Raw genomic sequence first — 19,591 nt, 5'->3', positions numbered from 1 at the left:
TTCAATGAAGTGTTTGCACCAGTGGCGCGACTCAAAATTATTCGGCTCTTAATAGCCCTCGCAGCAACAAACGGTTGGGAGATACATCACATGGATGTGAAGACCGCTTTCTTGAATGGAGATCTAAAGGAGTTAGTGTATGTAACTCAACCCGAAGGTTTCGAAAAGAAAGGAGAAGATGATCGAGTTTATGTGTTACACAAGGCTTTATATGGGTTACGCCAGGCACCCAGAGCATGAAATGTGAAACTTGATCAGGTTTTCAAGGAGATGAGATTTGAGAAGTGCACGAAGGAACCATCAGTGTACCGCAAGACTGAAGGAGGAGACGTCTTGATCATAGCCATCTACGTTGATGATCTATTTGTGACGAGAACTTCGCTTAAGGTGATAAGAAAATTCAAGGAGGAGATGTCTAAGAAGTTCGAGATATCAGATCTAGGTAAGCTAACGTACTAACTTGGCATAGAGGTGATTCAAGGAGCAGACTGAATCATAATAAAACAAGAGAGGTATGCTCAAGGAATCTTGTGTGACACAAAGATGGAAGCGTGTAACGCAACTCAAATTCTAATGGAGGCGAATTTGAAGATTTCAAAAGCTGAAGATGAGCGAGAGATAAATGCTATAGAGTTCAGAAGAATCATAGGATGTTTGAGGTATCTGCTTCACACAAGACCCGACCTGTGTTACGCAGTTGGTGTTCTTAGCAGATACATGCACAATCCGAGAGACTCTCACAGACAAGCCATCAAGCACATATTATGGTATGTGAAAGGAACAACAAACTACGGTCTGTTCTTCAAGAGATATGGGTCAAGGAGTGTCGTTGGTTATAGTGACAGCAGTCACAATATTGATCTCGATGACGGGAGGAGGACGTCAGGACATGCATTCTACTACGGTTCATCACTGATCACTTGGACATCGCAGAAGCAGCAGACAATTGCATTGTCATCATGCGAAGCAGAGTTCATGGCGGCAACAGAAGCAGCGAAGCAAGCTATATGGATCAAGGAATTGTTGAGTGAGATACTAAGTAAAGAAGGCGAGAAGGTCAAGCTTAGGATCAACAACAAATCAGCCATTGCTCTAACGAAGAATCCAGTTTTCCATGGAAGGAGTAAGCATGTACTCAAGAAGTATCACTTCATTCGTGAGTGTGTGGAAAATGGGCAAATCGAAGTGGAGCATGTGCCGGGTGTTGAGCAGAAGGCCGACATCCTTACCAAGCCATTAGCATGGATTATGTTCAAGCAAATGAGGAACTTAATCGGAGTTCAAGAAATTGATCTCCCTAATTCAAGTTAGAATTAAGTGGGTGAATGTTGGATAATTCCAAGCTTGTGGAAACTTAACATATTATTAGATGTTTAATATGTTAAGATAAACACAATAAGAAAACCTAGAAATAGGAAAATGAAGTTTCTATTTAGTTTAGGTTTGTGTTTTCCATATCTCACATGTTAAATGAAATTTTCTTTCATATAAATATAAGTATAATGGAAAGATATTCCAGTGAAACATTGAGAACTTTAGTTTTAAATAGTTTCTAAAGCTAATAAGAAAAGTTTTTCTTATAATTCTTTGTTCCTAAGAGATTTGAATAGGTGTCTTCGTCATCGTTTAGGTCAGTTTGATCTTCAGCAGCATCACCATATTCATAATAATATTGACTATGACTCTTAAGTATATAGTTGTCTTCAATTATTTCATTTTTTATTTACCATTCAGGATTTCAAAGTTAATGAAAGAAGATATGCGAAAGACTACGCAGAAATGGCGAGAAATTTTTTGACTCAAGAGATTGGTTCGTTTTGGAAGAATTTGAATTCGCTTGAAGAGCTACGTGAGAGTAGAGAGACATGATTAGAGAGATTTAGCACAAGAAAACCCAGCTTGTAACATGGTGCTCATAATACTATTAATCGAAACCTATTGAACTACGTTAGGCTGGTATGGGTTGCAAGGCATAAGACCACACATTGTGTAGTGTCATTACTATGAATTCGTATGCAATTGATCAAGGTTCCTAATCTCAGTCTCTCCTTCAACGCAATAGCTAAGTGTCTAGATTAGAGCAAATACTTCCCCTAAGTTTGCTATCTTTGAGTGTATTCTTAATGTTTTATTCGAAGATGTTAGAACTTAGTGTGTTGTTCGCAAAACTAATAATCTGATATGAGAAAATGATCATCCCTCCTAATGTAAGATTCAAGATTAAGAACAATCTACACTTTTTGCTTTATTTAACATCCTCGAACCGAAAGTATAAGAATGAAAAAGTGCAGATCAATCTCTAGTAGTACTTTATACTTAACAAAGTTGGATATGAAATTAAAAAAAAAACAACAAAATAACTTGAAGATCAAACTTCAGACACAAAAGTAAAGATACAAACCACAAAATAATAAAACTGTAAGCACTGAGAACCAGAAACTAACGATACAAACTTTAGATATTATTTCAAATTAGAGACTGAAATTAAGAGAATGAAAATTGAGATTCACCTTGTTGAGAATTGTTCTTGAATCATCTACTCCAAAACACTGAAACCTTTGGCGACATATCGACGCCACAGCCTCTTTCATTGACTCCGGTCCACATACCAACACTCCTATACTTGACAATCCTCTCAAACTCGTCTCAAACTCCGACAATATCTCTGTGAGGAAACAAAAATGCCATACAGGCTAAATAGACATTAAAACTCAAAAATGTAAATGCAAATCCACTAGTACCTTTGAATTTTGGTCTTTCTCCGATATGTATCCCATGTTCCTCCATAGGAACAATTGGTGTTGACTCAGTAAAGTTTCTTCCCTGTGGGTTTACTTCTTCTTTAGTCATTCTTAGTGTTTCTCTGTGTTGTCGTCTCCATTGTAGAATAATTGCAGCTAGACCGCCGATTGTCATAGCTATAACATAAGCGACAATGATAACCAAATCGGGAACCCATGAAGGAACCTTTTCTTTAGCTGTCGTCATTGCTCCTGAAGCAGCTAATTTCATAGAGTTTGAATGCTTCTTGTGCTCATTCGGTATAAAGAAATGGCTTAAACCGATGAGTAATCCGAGAAACGTCAGCAAAGCTACAAGAACTAAAGTAGCAAGGCGTCTGAAACTTTCATGTCCAAGAATTTGGAATCTTGAAAAGTCCTCGTCCGTTCCAATGTGAATTGTCTGAACTTGTGGCTGTGCCAAGTACTCTTTTAGTGTTGTTGGTCCATTGGAATGCTTTTTTTCTTGAGTGACGAAAACTTTAATCCTAAGATTTAAGTTGTGGATCGGGCGAAAGAGTATAGGGGATACTGGAACCAACATGTTAATGTCTTGGAATGTCCTGACCGAAAACACGAGCTGCACGCTTTTTGGAGTTTTGAGGCGGTTTTCGCAAGCCAGTTCCTGCAAAATGTTTAGAAATGGCGTAATCCCTATTCCCCCCGCCACAAGGAAAAGAGTATCATACCTGCCATACACGTCAATACTTTAGGTTTAAGCAATATATTAAACTTGAGCTGACGGAAGTGTTTTAGCAACCTGAGGAAATCTACCGAGACAGGTCCATAAGGACCTTCTACTCTTATGGTAATGTTGTTAGTATCCGAATCTGCAGCTTCTTCTAATTTCTTGTAAACAGAATCTGTCCATTTGCCTTCACATTTCATCATAACAGACATTGTGTGTTTGTCTACACTAGAGCTCGATGTAATACTAAAAGGATGCCATTGAAACTGTGAGATCGACGGAATGTTCATGAATATAAAACTCGAGGGAGCATAGTTAAGCCCTGCAAAATACCAAGAATTCTCACCAAATAAAAAAAACTTTTCATGAGTAAATTTTGAATACAGAAGAAATCTAGTTTATTAATGTTTAAATCATGTCTGTCATGGATTCCCAACTTAAAACCAATTGACATTGAATGAATTCGTTGTAACTTTTTATATATTACTTAAGTTTTTTTTTAATTTCCAGTGTGGATATTTTATTGTTAATATCTTACTTGGGTCCTTTGGCAAAACAAGCTCAACGGCTTTGCATGAGTAGAGACGAGCAGAAAGAATGCGGCTTTCGGATCGTGATTGAACAATCCGAAGTGTCTTGTCAAGTCCAAAGAGAAACACTCCAGGGAGAATCCAGTAGAAGTGACGATCACCAGCATGAAACAAGAAGGATACAAGAAAAACAATATACAAATGGTGTGTGTAATAAAATGTTTCAAAACATTTCCTACGAATTTGAGGAAGTGATGTGATCCACATCAGTAATCCTATTACAAGACTGATCACTCCAGCCACATATACTCGACCCGTTCTCTGCCATTTCCAAATCTGTTTTTTTTTTTTTGTTTTTACCACAAGAAAGAAGTCAGGAACATTAATATATGACTGTTATTAGGAATATTAAGATTACCTCTTCTTCGATGTTATGACTAATACCCCATATGAACAGAGTGCTTCCACCATGAACCAAAGAAAAGAAGACTAAACCGGTGCCCAGCCAGACATGATATTTTACAGAAGCTGCAAACTGAATGTTGAGTAACCGGAACATCGAGAGTCCCCTCAAGACAGGAAAGAGAAGCAGAGAGAGACATGCTTCGGCTAATAGACCAAACCTTGTGGCAACTCTAAAGTACTTAAGCTGCCATCTGAAAATATTACAAACAACAAAGTTAAGGAATTCTGTATTAAAGAGCTGAAATATATGGAACTGGAGAGAGGTTTTACAAGTCAAAATTCATGGTTTTGACAGGCATCAGCTTCTTGAGATCATTATTAACGCGAACATAAAAGGTCCAAGCTAGAAAAACTAGGAACAAAATAACAGCAACGATCTCGAAACAAGACACAATCCCAATGAAGCTACTGATAATGGCTGGCCTTGAGACAGTAATAGCTGCACTCCTCCCTCCTCTACGAGTAGACAAATTACAACATCAGTTTGTCTAAATTCAAGTTGGCGGGTCTTGATCTTTACTTATATATAATTAATAGTCTTAAAGACGAAAATATTAAATACCTTGTTAGACGATGATGTTGCGGCAGTAAACTCAAGTAAATGAGTCCAATTATAGAAAGAGCAATAGGAGGGAATGTGAACACAGCAAAGCTGACGCCTAATGAGTTATAGTTGGAGAAATGAAAGATATATAGAAGTGAAATAAGAAAAGATTGGTGGTTTATTTGAGAGTTAGTTACCGTAATAGCCGAAGAAAGTATGTTGGAAGGTATCTTCAGCTTGACGCCAAGATTGTATCCACACAGTAGTTGGTTTTATGATCCAGAGAGAAATCCAACTGATAAGTAAGAGATTCATGAGTAGTCGGAGCACAAGTAGTGTCAACATTTTTCCCATGTTTCTATTTACTCTTTAGTTAGTTCCAATGTATGAGGGTGGTTTGGTTTTGCAGCATCTTCCAATTTCTCTTTATATGGTATCCAAAGAAAGAAGACCCAATAATAAGGCACCACCACTATATCACAACTTGATTTCACATAAATGCATATTCTACTCCTTTCACTCTCAAGAGATGTAGATTTCCGAGTAATGGAATTTAGAGTAAAGGAAAAATAGAAGAAAGAGTTGAAAAACTGAAAATGATTGAAAAGTCTATATATATATATTTAGTGGGTGACTATATTTCTGTAGAATTAAAAAGGAAACTTTCACACTAAAACCCAATAAAAAGGTAAAAGTAAAAAGGTCCAAACAGAACAAGACAAAAGAATCCAGCGAAAAATTGCAGGAAATATTTTCCTTTAATCATTTCATAAAACATATCTTTACTTTTTCTTTTGTTATTAGTCTGAGTAAAAAGAAAACTCGACAATATCGCATATGTTAAAAGAAACTCGACAATAATAAATTTTCTTTAAGAATATAATCATTATTTTCTTGTCAACTATTTTTTTTAACATTGGATACATGATCATATAATCTATATTTCATCTATATATATATATATATATATCCTATTAAAAGTGAAGTACAAATAGGAAATATACTTCTCTTCATTATTTACGATTTCCTGTCACTGATTTTTATTAAAGACATTTTGCTAATTTATCCAACTCATTTCACGCGAGGTTCATTAGCAAAGCCCACTGCGTTTTTTTACAACAGTTTAATGTGTCTACATTTTGTTTATATTAACCTATAACTGGACCTAATTGCCTTATATCTAACCATCTCTAACCATCTCTAATCTCTAACCATTAGACTCATACTCATATTTCACATAACCACAAACTTAATATACACATGAAATCCTTTAAAACAAAATTGAAACAAGAGTTTGTATAATCCATTGTCAAATTCACATATGAATAACCTAAAAACAAAACTAATATATGTCAATAAGTTAGTAACTTTAAGAATCTTTCTAAACCGGACACTATGTATTACATTAAATATCCCGAATACACACCAATCGGTTTGTTTAATCTATTGCCAAATTCACTTCCAATTAAAAACCATTCGATTTGCCTATTTATTTAATTCTTCATATTATTGATCAATATTACTCCATATATATATATAATCTTAAATTTCAAACATAAATCGAGATTTATAAAGATTTTACGCAATAGATTTGGCACCTATCATTAAAACAATAAATCGGATAATATCAATTAAAAACTGTTAAGATATTAACTAACTATTCCTTAAATCTTTAAATATCTTAATTACTCAACATAATAATCACCTACATTTAAGCTCTCACATTTAAAACTAATATCAAAATACTTGCTAATCACGGATTTATATATTTGATTGATTACAATAAATTTTGTATATCGATCAATTCAAATCTACCTAGCTACGTGAGAAATATAAAACACAAAAATCTTTGGAAAATATTCGATACATTAAGTATATTCCTTATCTACACACGAATTGTTCATCAAGTTTTCTAATTAATAATTAAGATTTATTTCTCATCGATATCTCACTTCATTCTACGTTAAAGAACAACATTCACATTGCGATCAAAACCTAAGCAAGAAAATGATGAACAATGCAAGTCTCACCCCTGTCAAAAATTTGAAGTCATTTAAGACTAAATGGCGATCTCAAGTGAAATTGCTACATTCCTGGTAACAAAACATTTCATTCGGTGGAGAGACTCTTCAGATGGTTCGAACCGATGAACATGTAAGTTTCAAAACGCAAACAATCATTTGATTGCTACAACAGTGAGAACAATACATGGGACGTACAAATGGTACAAAATGGCAGAATATGGCGTAAACTGACTATTTGGTAAGCTATAAAAGTGAAAAGAAGAATGATCACTTGTCTATAGTTTATACAGGTCAAACACAATTCACCGACATATACTATAAAAATGAAATAAATTTTTTCTCATCTATTTTACAAAACCAGTCCCATGTGTTTGAACAAGTGCAATCTAATAAATTAGACCAAACAAACTTCACGGAGCTTAACATTTTTATAGAAACATTAAGCAATCTAAACTTATTATCTTTACAAGTTTATATAATACATTCAAGCAATCTAAACAGGTTCTAAGTTTTATCATACTACTCTCGCTGGCAATTTCTAAATATGAATAATAGAGTACTTATCTTTTTTTTGTTCATGTCGGCCTCTTCCTTCTTTGTTGTTTACGGATCTGCTGTTATCACTCTCTCGATCACAATATATGAACCGAACTATATCAGGAAACATCACCACAGACGCATGCGACGTTTCTTCAATTGATGTATTGGATGTCTACTTTTTATTCTTCTATCTCTTGATTTCGTACACAATCAAGAAACCTATCAACTGGAGACACAAAAGACGTTTCATTAGTCTCAAACGAGTATAGAACGCGATATTTAAACATAGTATACATACTAATTATTACCTTGATAGAGTCGATTAATCCATTCATTACATCTTCTAATTCCAAATCACATTGAAATCGTCTGAAATTCTCCTTGGAACTCACCGAATATCTCCCTCTTTTTCCTTCGCAGCCCTAGAGTCTTCTCTTTCGATTATCGAGGGTTTTTTTTCATCGTGTAACTGATTTTTTCCTGCGTAAAGTTGTTACACATCTAACTGGACTTTGTTATTGTTATTTTTGGTTTAACATAAATAATTGGAAAGTCCATTTAGTAATTGGTTATATTTTGGTCTATAATCAGTAATTAAAAAGCCCATTTAGTAATAATATATATTGCTTTAACTATATATAATCTAATCTAAGATATTTAATATAACAATTAATATATATTGCTTTAACTATATAATTAATATATGATTAACAAATTTTTTTTCAACCATTTGGATATAAATAACAAATGTAATTCATCATTTAAAATTTTTGTATAACCATATAATATAAGATATTTAATATAATAATTAAATAACATATAATAAATATTATAGCATTTCAAACCGAAAATGGACACCCGTGCGGGCGCGCGGATCAAGGTCTAATCTATATTATTAAAACTGACCGCGCGGGCGCGCAGATCAAAGTCTAGTCTATATTATTAAAATTGAAGTACCTTTTGATACTGTTTGGAAACATGAATACCAGTATAAATAAGAATTGTTTGGAAACATTGATACCAGTATAAAAAGGGCATAGTGTTTTTTTAGTAAATTCATTAATAAAATTACTTAAATTGTATTTCCATATTTCACTCAGTTTAACAATTTCATTAATTATATTACCTTAACAATACATCATATCATTAATTATAATACCATAATAACAGTGTAGATTTCTATTTATTAGTTAATCAACATTAACTTTGCGTTAATTACAAAATCAAAAATGTAAACTTAATGGGTTTTGCATATGATTAAACATTCGGTTTAGTTGTTTTACTAAAACCATTTTTTATTTTAGTTTCAATCGGTGAAAAATTACGTAGCCAAAAATATTATTCAAAAACAAATATTTTTGTGAATGAAATAATAACTTAAATAGAAAATAAAAAATGGATTACATTTATTGCACTTTATTTTTCACTCCATATAATTATTTTACTAAATAAAAAAACTCTTTCTATTTCACTTAATTTAGCCAAACACATAGAAATAGTCATTTTTATTAGTTTATAAAATCAGTTAGGCATGATTGGCTATTCATTTAGGTACATGTTGTTATTTTTGGGTATCATTTTTTTTAAATTAGGCTCCGCTTGAATATTATAAATTTATGTGTGGATTTTGAGTTGGATCCTTATTGGTCTGGATGAGTTCGGTTCTGATGTATATGAACCTAAAAATATCTAAATAAAAAATGCATTTGAAATGAGTTTGAATATTTGTAATTAAAATAACCATAATACTCAATTCGGTCCAGATCTTTTGAATACAATTTGTTATATTACGACCCATCTAAAATATATAACACTAACTACGAAAAACAAATGATGATGATAAATTTGCCGGATCAATTTAAAGCCATTGAGCTTTGGCTAAAATGTGAAAAGGAAACAACTTGAGGTCGAAAAATGCTATAAAACCCAAAACAATAAAAATGTGGGAGTCTCATGTAAGACTATGAGTATTGGAGGTGTTTAATTTGTTTTTCAACAGTTTAGACCCCACCGTGGAGCTCTTGAATTTTATTAAAAACACAGATGGATTACATTGAGTTGATTATTTTCAACTGTTGAAAGAAACTGAAATGAGTCAAAAATTACAAAATGTCAAAATTTGAGAGAAAATGATGTTGAATATATATAACCCACATGATGTATCTCTATGTTTCTATTGGTTGATAAAACTTGTGCGATTTTCATTTTTTTCAAATTATTCAAGTTCAGTTATTTTGTAAACTGTTTTTCAGAAATATAAAAAATTATACCAAATAAAATGTCATTTTAATATATTTTCTTAGCCTCTAGTCAATTCTTTTTATGTATTTTAATGTATTTTTTGGTAAATAGATCGTAGTAATAATCTTTTTAACATCCAAAAATTCTTCTAATTTTCATTACCAAATCTTACTAATTATCAATCTAAAAACTAATTTTAACTAATTATCAGTTTAAAAATCAATTTTATTTTAAAATATAAATATTTTGAACTTCTTTAAGTTTATATATTTTAATTAATGATATAGTTTAATATATTTTCACAATATATAATAGAAAAGAATAAAAATATGAGAAAAACAATTGTGGATAGGATGTTGAATTTTATTAAATATATCTATTGTAGCGCTTAAAAATGAAGCGAACGTTGAATAATTAAGTGGAAAAAGTAGAAGATAAAGTGGAAGTCTAAAAAAAGGAGAATGTTGAGTTTACAAACCATTGCACTCTTGTGCCTCTAAATTGTCCTATGAGTTTATGTTCAGATAATCACTCACACTCCCGTGCTATTTCAACTACTCAAGATTCTAGTATTACAAGACACCTTGGTGTAGAAATCAGTAAGTAACCATAGCAATCCTATGATTATCAGTTTGACATTAAACTCATGAAATCCATAAACCTAAGAGGTTGATTACTCTGACAAGAAAGCAATAACACAAATTATAGTCTGAATAAATCATAGATAAATCCAAAGGAGTTATAGGAAAACTCTGTAGGAGTTCTTCTCTTCTCTCCAGACCTAAAAAAAAAAACTTAAAAGAAACTTTTTGCTGTCAACAATGGCTTAGAAAACAACATATAGGGTTTATACACGTTCTAGGATCTTCTGTAAATAAGTTAAACTTTGAGACAAAGTTGTAATTCTTTAAACTTCATTAAAAGTAGTAGGTTTTCTGATTTGGAGGAGTGTAGACCAAGGTGGTGTCAGTCGACACTAGTTGATTCTCGACACTAAGGTTGTGTCGGTCGACACTAGTTGATTCTCGACAGCTCCCTCTCTGCACACAAGCGGACCACTCTTCAGTAAAACAAGTATACCTTTTGATAAAGAATCATGATTGACCTTAAACCGGTGGCTTTGTAAAGATAAGTCAAACATATATTTTTTGTAAAAAGATGAGCTCAATCTCCTCGTAGAAAGGCCTTCATCCATAGGTAAACTTCTGACGCGTGTGCACAATCTTGCACCTTATATAGCTCCAAAACCTCCAAGTTGCCCAAAACGTATGTAAACCTGAAAGACTCTAAAACAGACTTCAGACACATCTAATAGACTCTAAATAGAACTTATATCGTGGTCTAAAAGTGGTAAATACCATATAATACCAACTCCCCGAGATTTATCCTTTGTTTGGCCTCAAGCAAAACATAGAAGAACAAGTGGAAAAGGTTTGTAAACGCAAGGGCTCACCAGCTCCTTATAACTGTCACCGTCATCTCTACTGTATTGCAAGCCACATCAAATCATTTCCAACTTTAGAGGCAATTCCATGTACTTAACCTTAGCTTAGAAATCTCACCATCTAGCCCACAACTTACTAGAAACCATCTGACGTACCCCTTTAGTGACCTCATTTCTGAGATAAATGTTTAGGCTTTATCTTGGGAGTATCGATCAATAGACACATGGACTCTTACTCCAGTAGGTTTCTGGACACACATGTAGTCTTCTCTGATCCCTTTCCTCTCTCTTCACTCATCTTTTCTCTTTTTCTCTTTTTTTAATCTCTTTTTCCGATTTTTTATTATTATTTTGTTTTCTTTTATTTTCAGCTCTGAAAAGTATAGCCGAATAATGGGGTCTTGGAAAATTTTCCTACCTCTCGCTTCCAACTTTGTGCGATCATCACATTGAATTAGAATAGTGGGGTCATAAAATTTTTGTAACCCTCTGCATCTCAGGAAATCATCTCAATCTTTTCTTTACTTTTTTTTTTCTAGATGCCGAAGAGAGGAGAGAGAGGAACCAGAAACACACATATTTTTTACCTTCTAGACCCGCATGAGGAATCCGATTCAGTATATGTAGATTAAGAAATTGATGTAGATTAAGGTTGGAGGACATAGTTAGTTCCTTCAGACATTCTAATCAAGCGTGGATATTACTGGCAAGTCGATCAACTTTGGTGTTTCTATTCAGTACACCTAGCAATCAATAACTTCAATGAATGCCTTAGAGAGTAGTTAGGCAATTTGTTCCAAAAAATTTCATCATCTCCTTTTTGAATCTATAAAATGACTCAACTGACACTCAAAACAAAACACAACATCAGTAGAAACTTCCCTCAGACTTTAAAAACAACACTGTCTCCAGTCTTATACAGTGTGGGATTGGCAAAGAAATATATAAAAACCAAAATAAAAGATAAGCAAACGGGATTCGTACATGCTGTCGGAGTTGAGTGGTGATTGAAATTGATCAGGTGTAGCTCGATACTCAGATGAAGTGGTGTCGACCGATACTGATCAGGTGTCGGTCAATGCTAGTACTATATTGTATTTCTTCCCTTTTTCTGATTAAGATAAAATAAACTAAGTACGGAAAATCAATATAAATGAAATTTAAAATAAAAATTAAAACTTACTAATTGGTTGCTTCCCATTATGCGCTTGTTTATAGTCTTTAGCTTGACGTTTTGAAGTTCAAGTTCAGTCTAGAAAATAATGAGAACTTGCTCCAAAACAAGTCTCAGTGTCTCTCTTTCTAATTTTGTTGATGCAGTTGACAAAAGATTTTGCAGAAGCTTCCTCTCTGTCTCTCAGCTGTGGATCACATAGCACTCTAACACTGGTAAATTGTTGTGGACCTCCTTTACAGCGCACCTTATATTCAACACTTCTCTCATGACATCTGGAAGGAACCAGTGACAAAAAAATCTGCATTGACCTTCTTTTTTCTTTTCTTATTTGTGGTCTTTCCCCCAAACTTAGGCTCTTCAGTCTCGGGTTATTTTACCTAAATTTGTTTTAAAATCAAGAGGGTGTCGATCGACGCTGGAGGGGTGTCAATCGACGCCGGAGGGGGGTCGATCGACGCTGATGCTGGTTGTTCAGTCTCGTATTTTGAATCAGCTATAGGTGCTGGATCTCCAGGCAACTCTATGCAGGAAATAAACTTCTCGCTTTTGGTCTTCTCCAAAGGATCATAGAAGACAGTTTTGTCAACAATAGTCAGACACATCTTATTCTTCTTTAGATTGCTAATTGCTCCTATTGTAGCCATGAAGGCACATCCAAAAAGAAGAGAAGATTTCCAGCCTAATTTTATCTCCAAAGTATGGAAGTCTACAAGGACAATGAATTCTCCTATCTCTACTTTTACATTCCTGATCATGCCGGCTGAATTTTCTTGGAGTTATTCACGAAGTGAAACTAGCGTGAAAAGGTTCCAACTTTAATCCTAATAGTTCAGCAGTGTCTTTGGCCATGATGCTGACCACAGATCCAATATAGCAAAGGGAATATGGGAAATCGTAGCCATGTATACAACAGGGAATCATAAACTTCACAGGATCTTGTTCCTTCTTTAGTGTCTTCTTGAGTTTACGACTGAATTTTTTTAAATAGCAGCTCAATGACCTTATGTGTCTCTTTTCTCTCTCAGAAGAAATTACCAAGTCTATACTGATGATAGGCCTCCTCGAAAGACATATCTTTAGAAATCTTCTTCACTCTCTTGTGAAATCCATCAAGTGATCAGCTATGTTGGCTTCTCTCTTGAGGTGTTTGGGAACATAGGGCTTCCTATATTTCACTTTCTTCCCAATTGGAATTATTTTTTTCGTTGCATGCTTATCCATGTCAGGTTCATGTTTGTCCATGTGGTGTTGATCGACACTGGGTGTATGTCGTTCGACACTCTCTTCTTGGAACGCATGGTATGTCGATCAATAATTTCAGCGAGGGTTGATTGCTATGGTTTTTTTATCGGTTGATACCAATAACCAATGCCGAATGACATGAAGCCTTCAACGAAAAAATCACCTTCTTCCAGCTTCTAATGCTCGACCACTTCCCTGAAATCATCATCTAAGATGGTATCAACCTGGTGCCTCTCACTCTCTTCAACTTTCTCTTTAACCAAAGCTTCTTACTTCTTCACAACTTTCTCTTTAACCAAAGCTTCTTACTGCTTCACAACTTCTTACTTTTCATAGCTTCTGCGGTCTGAAAAATATGGGTGTCTAGCTTCTTCATATCGCTTTTGACACTAAAATCAATCTAAGACACAGCTGCATGCGAAGGATCTTCAGTAATCTCAATGGAAGATAATGGTAGGATAGGAGATTCAACCTCATATATAGCACATGTAATCACAAACTCCCTAGGGTCTCGTAGCGTTGTGAGTTTTCTGATCTCTACAGCTAATTTTATAGCCAAATCATACAATGCATTGGTCTCCTTCATGGTTTCTCTAAAGTTATCAAAGAACTGAAAGAAAAAAAAATCTTTGCAAGCATATTTAAAAGAGATACCTTCAGGTATCATCTTCACTATCTTATAAAATCCAGTCAATTCTTCTGCGCAGATGGGTGGTTTCATATGCTTGTGGACAATAAGGTATGGCACTTCAAGCTCGTACATTCTCTGCTCAATCAGTTCCAACTCAATCTTGAGCCTCGGCAGTGCGTCCAACCATGAGAGTCGATCGACACTAGATGAGTATCACTCGATGCTAGTCTTTGGTGAAGTTTTTAGATCTTTTTCCGATGGGTGTCGACGGATGATAGTGGAATGTCGATCGTCATGAAGCTTCAATTTTGAGTCCTAACCAATATTTTCATGTTGTTCTTCATCCCCTAGCTCCAAATAAATTTCCATAGTGATTTTGCTATTCAAATCAAGGGCAAGCTGACAGCTCGATATAATTGTGTCGATCGACACGGAGCTCGAATCACCTGTACTAGTTTTGTTCATTGCGTTCAACTCACTAGATCCATCGTGTTCATCACCATTTGCCATAGTGGGATCAGCAAACTGTCTTAGTTTCAGTCCTTGCCTCTGCGTGATCTCATCTCTGTTGAACCTGAATAATGGGCTTCTTGACATGAGTGATTGGGGCTTCATATCTCCATTCGGCTCACTGTAGACTGAATCAAATTTCTGACTGCAATCAAACATCATCTCCTTCTGCCAATCTTCCAGCAAGAGAATACAAGAAAAGTTTGCAGAAATAGTAGTTTTCAGAGACTCCATTGAACTGAAAGCATGATATATCCTCAAATGATTCAATATGAACCACTGGATACTCATGAGGAAGACCATGAAAGGGATGCTGACCCACAAGAGATATATATGCATGATTCAGCTCAAAAATGTTGACCCACAAGAGATATATATGCATGATTCAGTTCAAAAACATACTTTAGAGTGCAGAATGACGAATCGTAGAACTCTTCAGGATTGTTGTAATCTCTAAGAAGCGGAGATGAAACTCAAAGCCTTTCTCGAGAAGGCATTGAAAACTTGACACAAGAAAACGTGTGTTGGACCAGCAAAGGAAAAGCAACCTTCAGAGATAAAGTTTGAAACTGCCATAGACAACAAGACATTTTATACACCAAAAGCTGCACACACAAACATCCGTAATGCAGTAGTCACACAACCACCATATCCACGGTCCACGAGCCGTCACGAATAAACCGTCGCTGCCCTTGAGCACTGGATAAACAATAAACTGAGATAAGACACCGAGCATCGACGCCATGAAAGTTGAAGCACCGCTCCACATCGAGAAGGAATCCTCGCTGAAGAAGACCATGAAAACCGGAGAAGCGAAGTCTGTCTTGGCCTTAAACAACAAAAGATCTAGAAAGGAGAAAACTAGATCTGCCATAGTACAACCCTAAAAGCCAATTCTATTCTCTTTACAGCCTGCGCCGCCTCATCTAAGCTCCAGAAAAGAGACTCAGCCACCAGATATATATCACCTTTCGGAACAGCCTTAGGTTTTTGTTGGTGGAGCTCTAAACAGAGCATCAACATATTGGTGGCCAAATAAGAAGTAAGAAAGACAAACAAATAAAAAAGAAGCAGAGGGCAGGTGTCGCCCCTGACGGAGGCCTCATGGACCTAACGCAGGAATTCACCGGAAGGAGTTGTCGCATTTGTTTTCACTTGAAGAGAGAGAGAGAAAGTTTAAAGTTTTTTAATTGATGTTGATTCTCTTTTGCAAATTATTAGATTAGTTTGCAACGGCTATAAAATTTTTTTTTTTTAAATATAATAAATTTAATTTGTATTTTTATTTTAAAGCTAAAACTAAGTTACTATTTAGAAATATTTTCACTAATAATTATGAATTTAATTATTTAGTCAAAAATAAAAGTAAAAGAAAATTCTAAAATTTAAAACAGAAATATCCAAAATATTTTTATGGTGTATTGTATTAAAATATTTTAATATTTAAGTAAGGGCAAATCTTCAAAATAACACCTTTCTAAGTTTATGTCACAAAAATAGCACTCAAAAATTAAAATGACCAAAATAGCATTTTATCTTTTGAAAAATTTAAATTTTTTTTATTTTTCAAAATTTAAAATCTTATCCCAAAACCCCACTCCCCAACTCTAAACCCTAAAACCTAAACCCTAAAACCTAAACCCTAAACCCTAAATCCTAAACTCCACCCCTTAACTCTAAACCCTAAACCCACCCCTAAACTCTAAACCCTAAACCCTAAACCCTAAACCCTAAATCCTAAACCCCACCCCTTAACTCTAAACCCTAATGTCTAAATTAATTTACCATTAGGGTATAAGTGTATATTTATCTCTTTTGATAAAACATTAAGTGTTATTTTGGTCATTTTTATTCTTAGAAGGTATATTCGTGACAAAAACTTTTTTAGTGTTATCCTAGTCATTTTCTCTTTAAGTAATGACGAAATTAATCTTAATAAATGTATAAGAGTAATTAAATTTTAAATAACACAAACTGTAAATAATAAAATTAAAATTATATATATGATGTTTATGTTTAATAAGATAGAAGTAATTGTCTAGTAGTAAATATAATAAAACGCATAGTTGACGGGCATGAGTTTAAAATTTCTTGTGTAGTCCACTTAAGATAAAGTACTATCGTTGAAAATAAGATAAAGAACTATCGATATCTTTAAGAATTTGTTGGATATGAGTGAAGTGGCAGTCGCAATCCTATTTCTTCACGTGAAGAAAGTTGCTCCCTCGGCTGCGTAGTGGATTCATTGTCCATCTGTCTGATGAATCTCATCACTTCGGTTCTGAATTAACCTATAGAAACCAGTTAAAAATATATATAAAGCCCAATATAATTAATTAAGAACAATAATACCAAAATGAGAGAGTTCTAGACCGCTGATTCATTTACGGCGACCGGTTTCCGTAAATGATTACTCGACGCCACAATGGTTGGTCGGCTAATATCTATATAATACTTTGTACGTTCCACAAAGATATACTTTTTAACATTTTTACACGTATTAAGAAAACACATTAAACTATCATAATAAATATATTATTTTCTACTTTTTTAATTTTCAATAATTTTTAACCAATAGTATTTTATAAAATCAATTAATTTTCTTGAAGTTTGCAAATTTTTAATAGAAAACAAAATAAAATATATTTTTGTGAAAAAATTTTTTTTCTAAAAAATCTATATTAATAGAACGGAATGAGTATTTCATTTAAACAATTACTAGACGCCACAATGTATTATTATCTCACAGAAAACTGTTCTCTATCGTCATCATTATAACTGTATTACCCCAAATACTATAGAGAGAATCTACAAAAATAATGTAGAAAACATATTAGATCCCTCACGAGAATTTATCCAATTTTGAACCTTTCTGAAAAATAAATCAATTATAGAGAATCTGAAAAGTGGGAACAGTCTTGCTTCCGGAGCAAAATGCTTTCAAGTTTTTCATCACTATTTTTTTCCCTCTGAACTGATGATATTCATTAAACGTTAGAACACAAGTTTTGCTAGCAATGCTGGCGGATATCATAAAATCCCCAGAAACAAAAGCACAAAGAAAGACAGTTAGAATCCACACCGGGACAACTTTCAAATACAACATAAACACGGAACGAAACCTAAGCTAAGAACCGCAGCTAAAACATAACCAACAAAACCGAGCTACACAAAGGTAAATGACGATTCAGCACAACCAATGTTCCCACGTAATAGATATCAATGATCTGGATATATCGCAGCTGCCCTTAGCCCGCCGTACGATACCTTCCACTTCTAGAACCGAAGACACCAAGTCTTCTCATCTCGGATCTATCGCTGCCGCCTACAGCCGGCCAAACGATACCATCCCCAACTAGAAACCTAAAACCATGACTTCACAACCCGAAAAGCCTGAGCGCTTCACGCTCCACATAACTCTCAATACGGCTGGAACACATTTTTTGACGCTCCTTTACACCTAGATAGAAGTCCATCATAACCCAACAAACACACAAGCCTCGTCAGTCACTCGTCTCCTATTAAAAATGCAATCCGCACCAACCTGAACCGACAAGAGAACACTGCTACTACCACAATAGGAAAAGGAGACTGCACCTGAAGTCCAAGCTCCGTCTCGCCGTACTAGATCTGAACCAAGACTCCAAATCGACTCTGAAGACACCAAGAGATATCACCGGCGTTCAAAACAAATCTTTTCACCCCTCCTCACCTTAAATCACGATGGTAATGCCCAGAAAAACTGCACACAGCAAACAAGGAAACCCTAGAGCTATACACTCCTCTCACAGCGCCGTGGAGGCCGCCGGAGAGGATGAAACCCACGACCTTTTCTCTCTTTTTTTCTCGCCTTTCTATTTTTTTTTTTTGAGGTTATATGATTTCTCGGATTATATGTTTTTCATCACTATTAACCATATTATTGTTCGTAGGATATTTTCAGAAAAAAAAACAATCAATCAACAATATAAACTTCTTTAGCAAATACTAAATGATCCTTGAAGATTTTTCTTGTCTTGATAAGTAGCACTCACGAAAACAATGCAAGAAATATAAAACGAACGGTGCATTGATGTATCTCTTTTCTTTTTGTTACAATTTATTAGTTACTGTAACTCAGTACTTTGATTAGCATGATTATATGGAAGAGATTATATTTGTGGACTTTGTGCACATGGACACATAAGAATTCATGGAGTTGCAGTACATTTACGACATACTTTTTCACCATTTCCAAAGAGTGAGGTTTGCCTGTTTTTAATGATGGATGAACTTGTAAAGCAATATGGTTCAATCCATTTCGTGAAAAAACTAAACTCCAACAACATTATGTATTTATTTCAAAACATTAATTTTCACACACATAATAATAATAATATTTCATATTTACATTTTGGTTATTAAAAATTTTAACATCGTGAAGAATCAGAATAGATATGTCTTATAGAAAAAAAAAAAAATTAATTATGTCTTAGTGTAGTTTTCAAAAAGGAAAAAGAGTATATTTTTCAATTTTAAATCATAAATAGTGTATTTTTCAAATTATTATAACTTTTAAGTTTAGTATTTTGAAGTTGGGTAGGTTTAAGTTTTTTTAACAAATTGGGTAAATTTACAAATTTCAAATGACATTTTCTTTAACGATGAGGATTTGAAGGATCCATCTTATATTGAGAAAATTTGTTTGATTGGATTCCAAAAACAACCAAATCTTTACTTATGAAGATACTCGCTTTGAAATTGTGAAGGACATGACCTCACAGTTTGACATCTTC

At 34.2% G+C, this 19,591-nt stretch overlaps 2 protein-coding genes across 3 annotated transcripts; one reads left to right on the top strand and one right to left on the bottom strand.

Annotated features, from left to right (window-relative positions):
- Positions 1–543: 543 nt before the first annotated feature.
- Positions 544–1,311, top strand: LOC125587164 (secreted RxLR effector protein 161-like). Its single transcript, XM_048757338.1, has one exon. It carries the CDS (start codon positions 544–546, stop codon positions 1,309–1,311), a length of 768 nt encoding a protein of 255 aa, XP_048613295.1.
- Positions 1,312–2,286: 975 nt separating this feature from the next.
- LOC106437481 (ferric reduction oxidase 8, mitochondrial) lies at positions 2,287–5,517 on the bottom strand. Of its 2 annotated transcripts, none has more exons than XM_013878373.3 (8): positions 5,205–5,517; positions 5,026–5,122; positions 4,734–4,919; positions 4,417–4,654; positions 4,007–4,334; positions 3,541–3,790; positions 2,742–3,469; positions 2,287–2,665 (listed from the first exon to the last, which is right to left on the bottom strand). In XM_013878373.3, exons 1-8 carry the CDS (start codon positions 5,359–5,361, stop codon positions 2,472–2,474), a joined length of 2,178 nt encoding a protein of 725 aa, XP_013733827.1. In that variant the 5' UTR covers positions 5,362–5,517; the 3' UTR covers positions 2,287–2,471. The 2 variants fall into 2 exon arrangements, with proteins under 2 accessions (XP_013733827.1, XP_048615042.1); XM_048759085.1 differs by having other exon boundaries at positions 5,026–5,115; positions 5,205–5,338.
- Positions 5,518–19,591: the final 14,074 nt, after the last annotated feature.

The sequence above is a fragment of the Brassica napus genome, chromosome C5, assembly GCF_020379485.1.
Source record: "Brassica napus cultivar Da-Ae chromosome C5, Da-Ae, whole genome shotgun sequence".
NCBI lineage: Eukaryota > Viridiplantae > Streptophyta > Magnoliopsida > Brassicales > Brassicaceae > Brassica > Brassica napus.
This window is presented reverse-complemented; position numbering and strand designations above follow the sequence as displayed.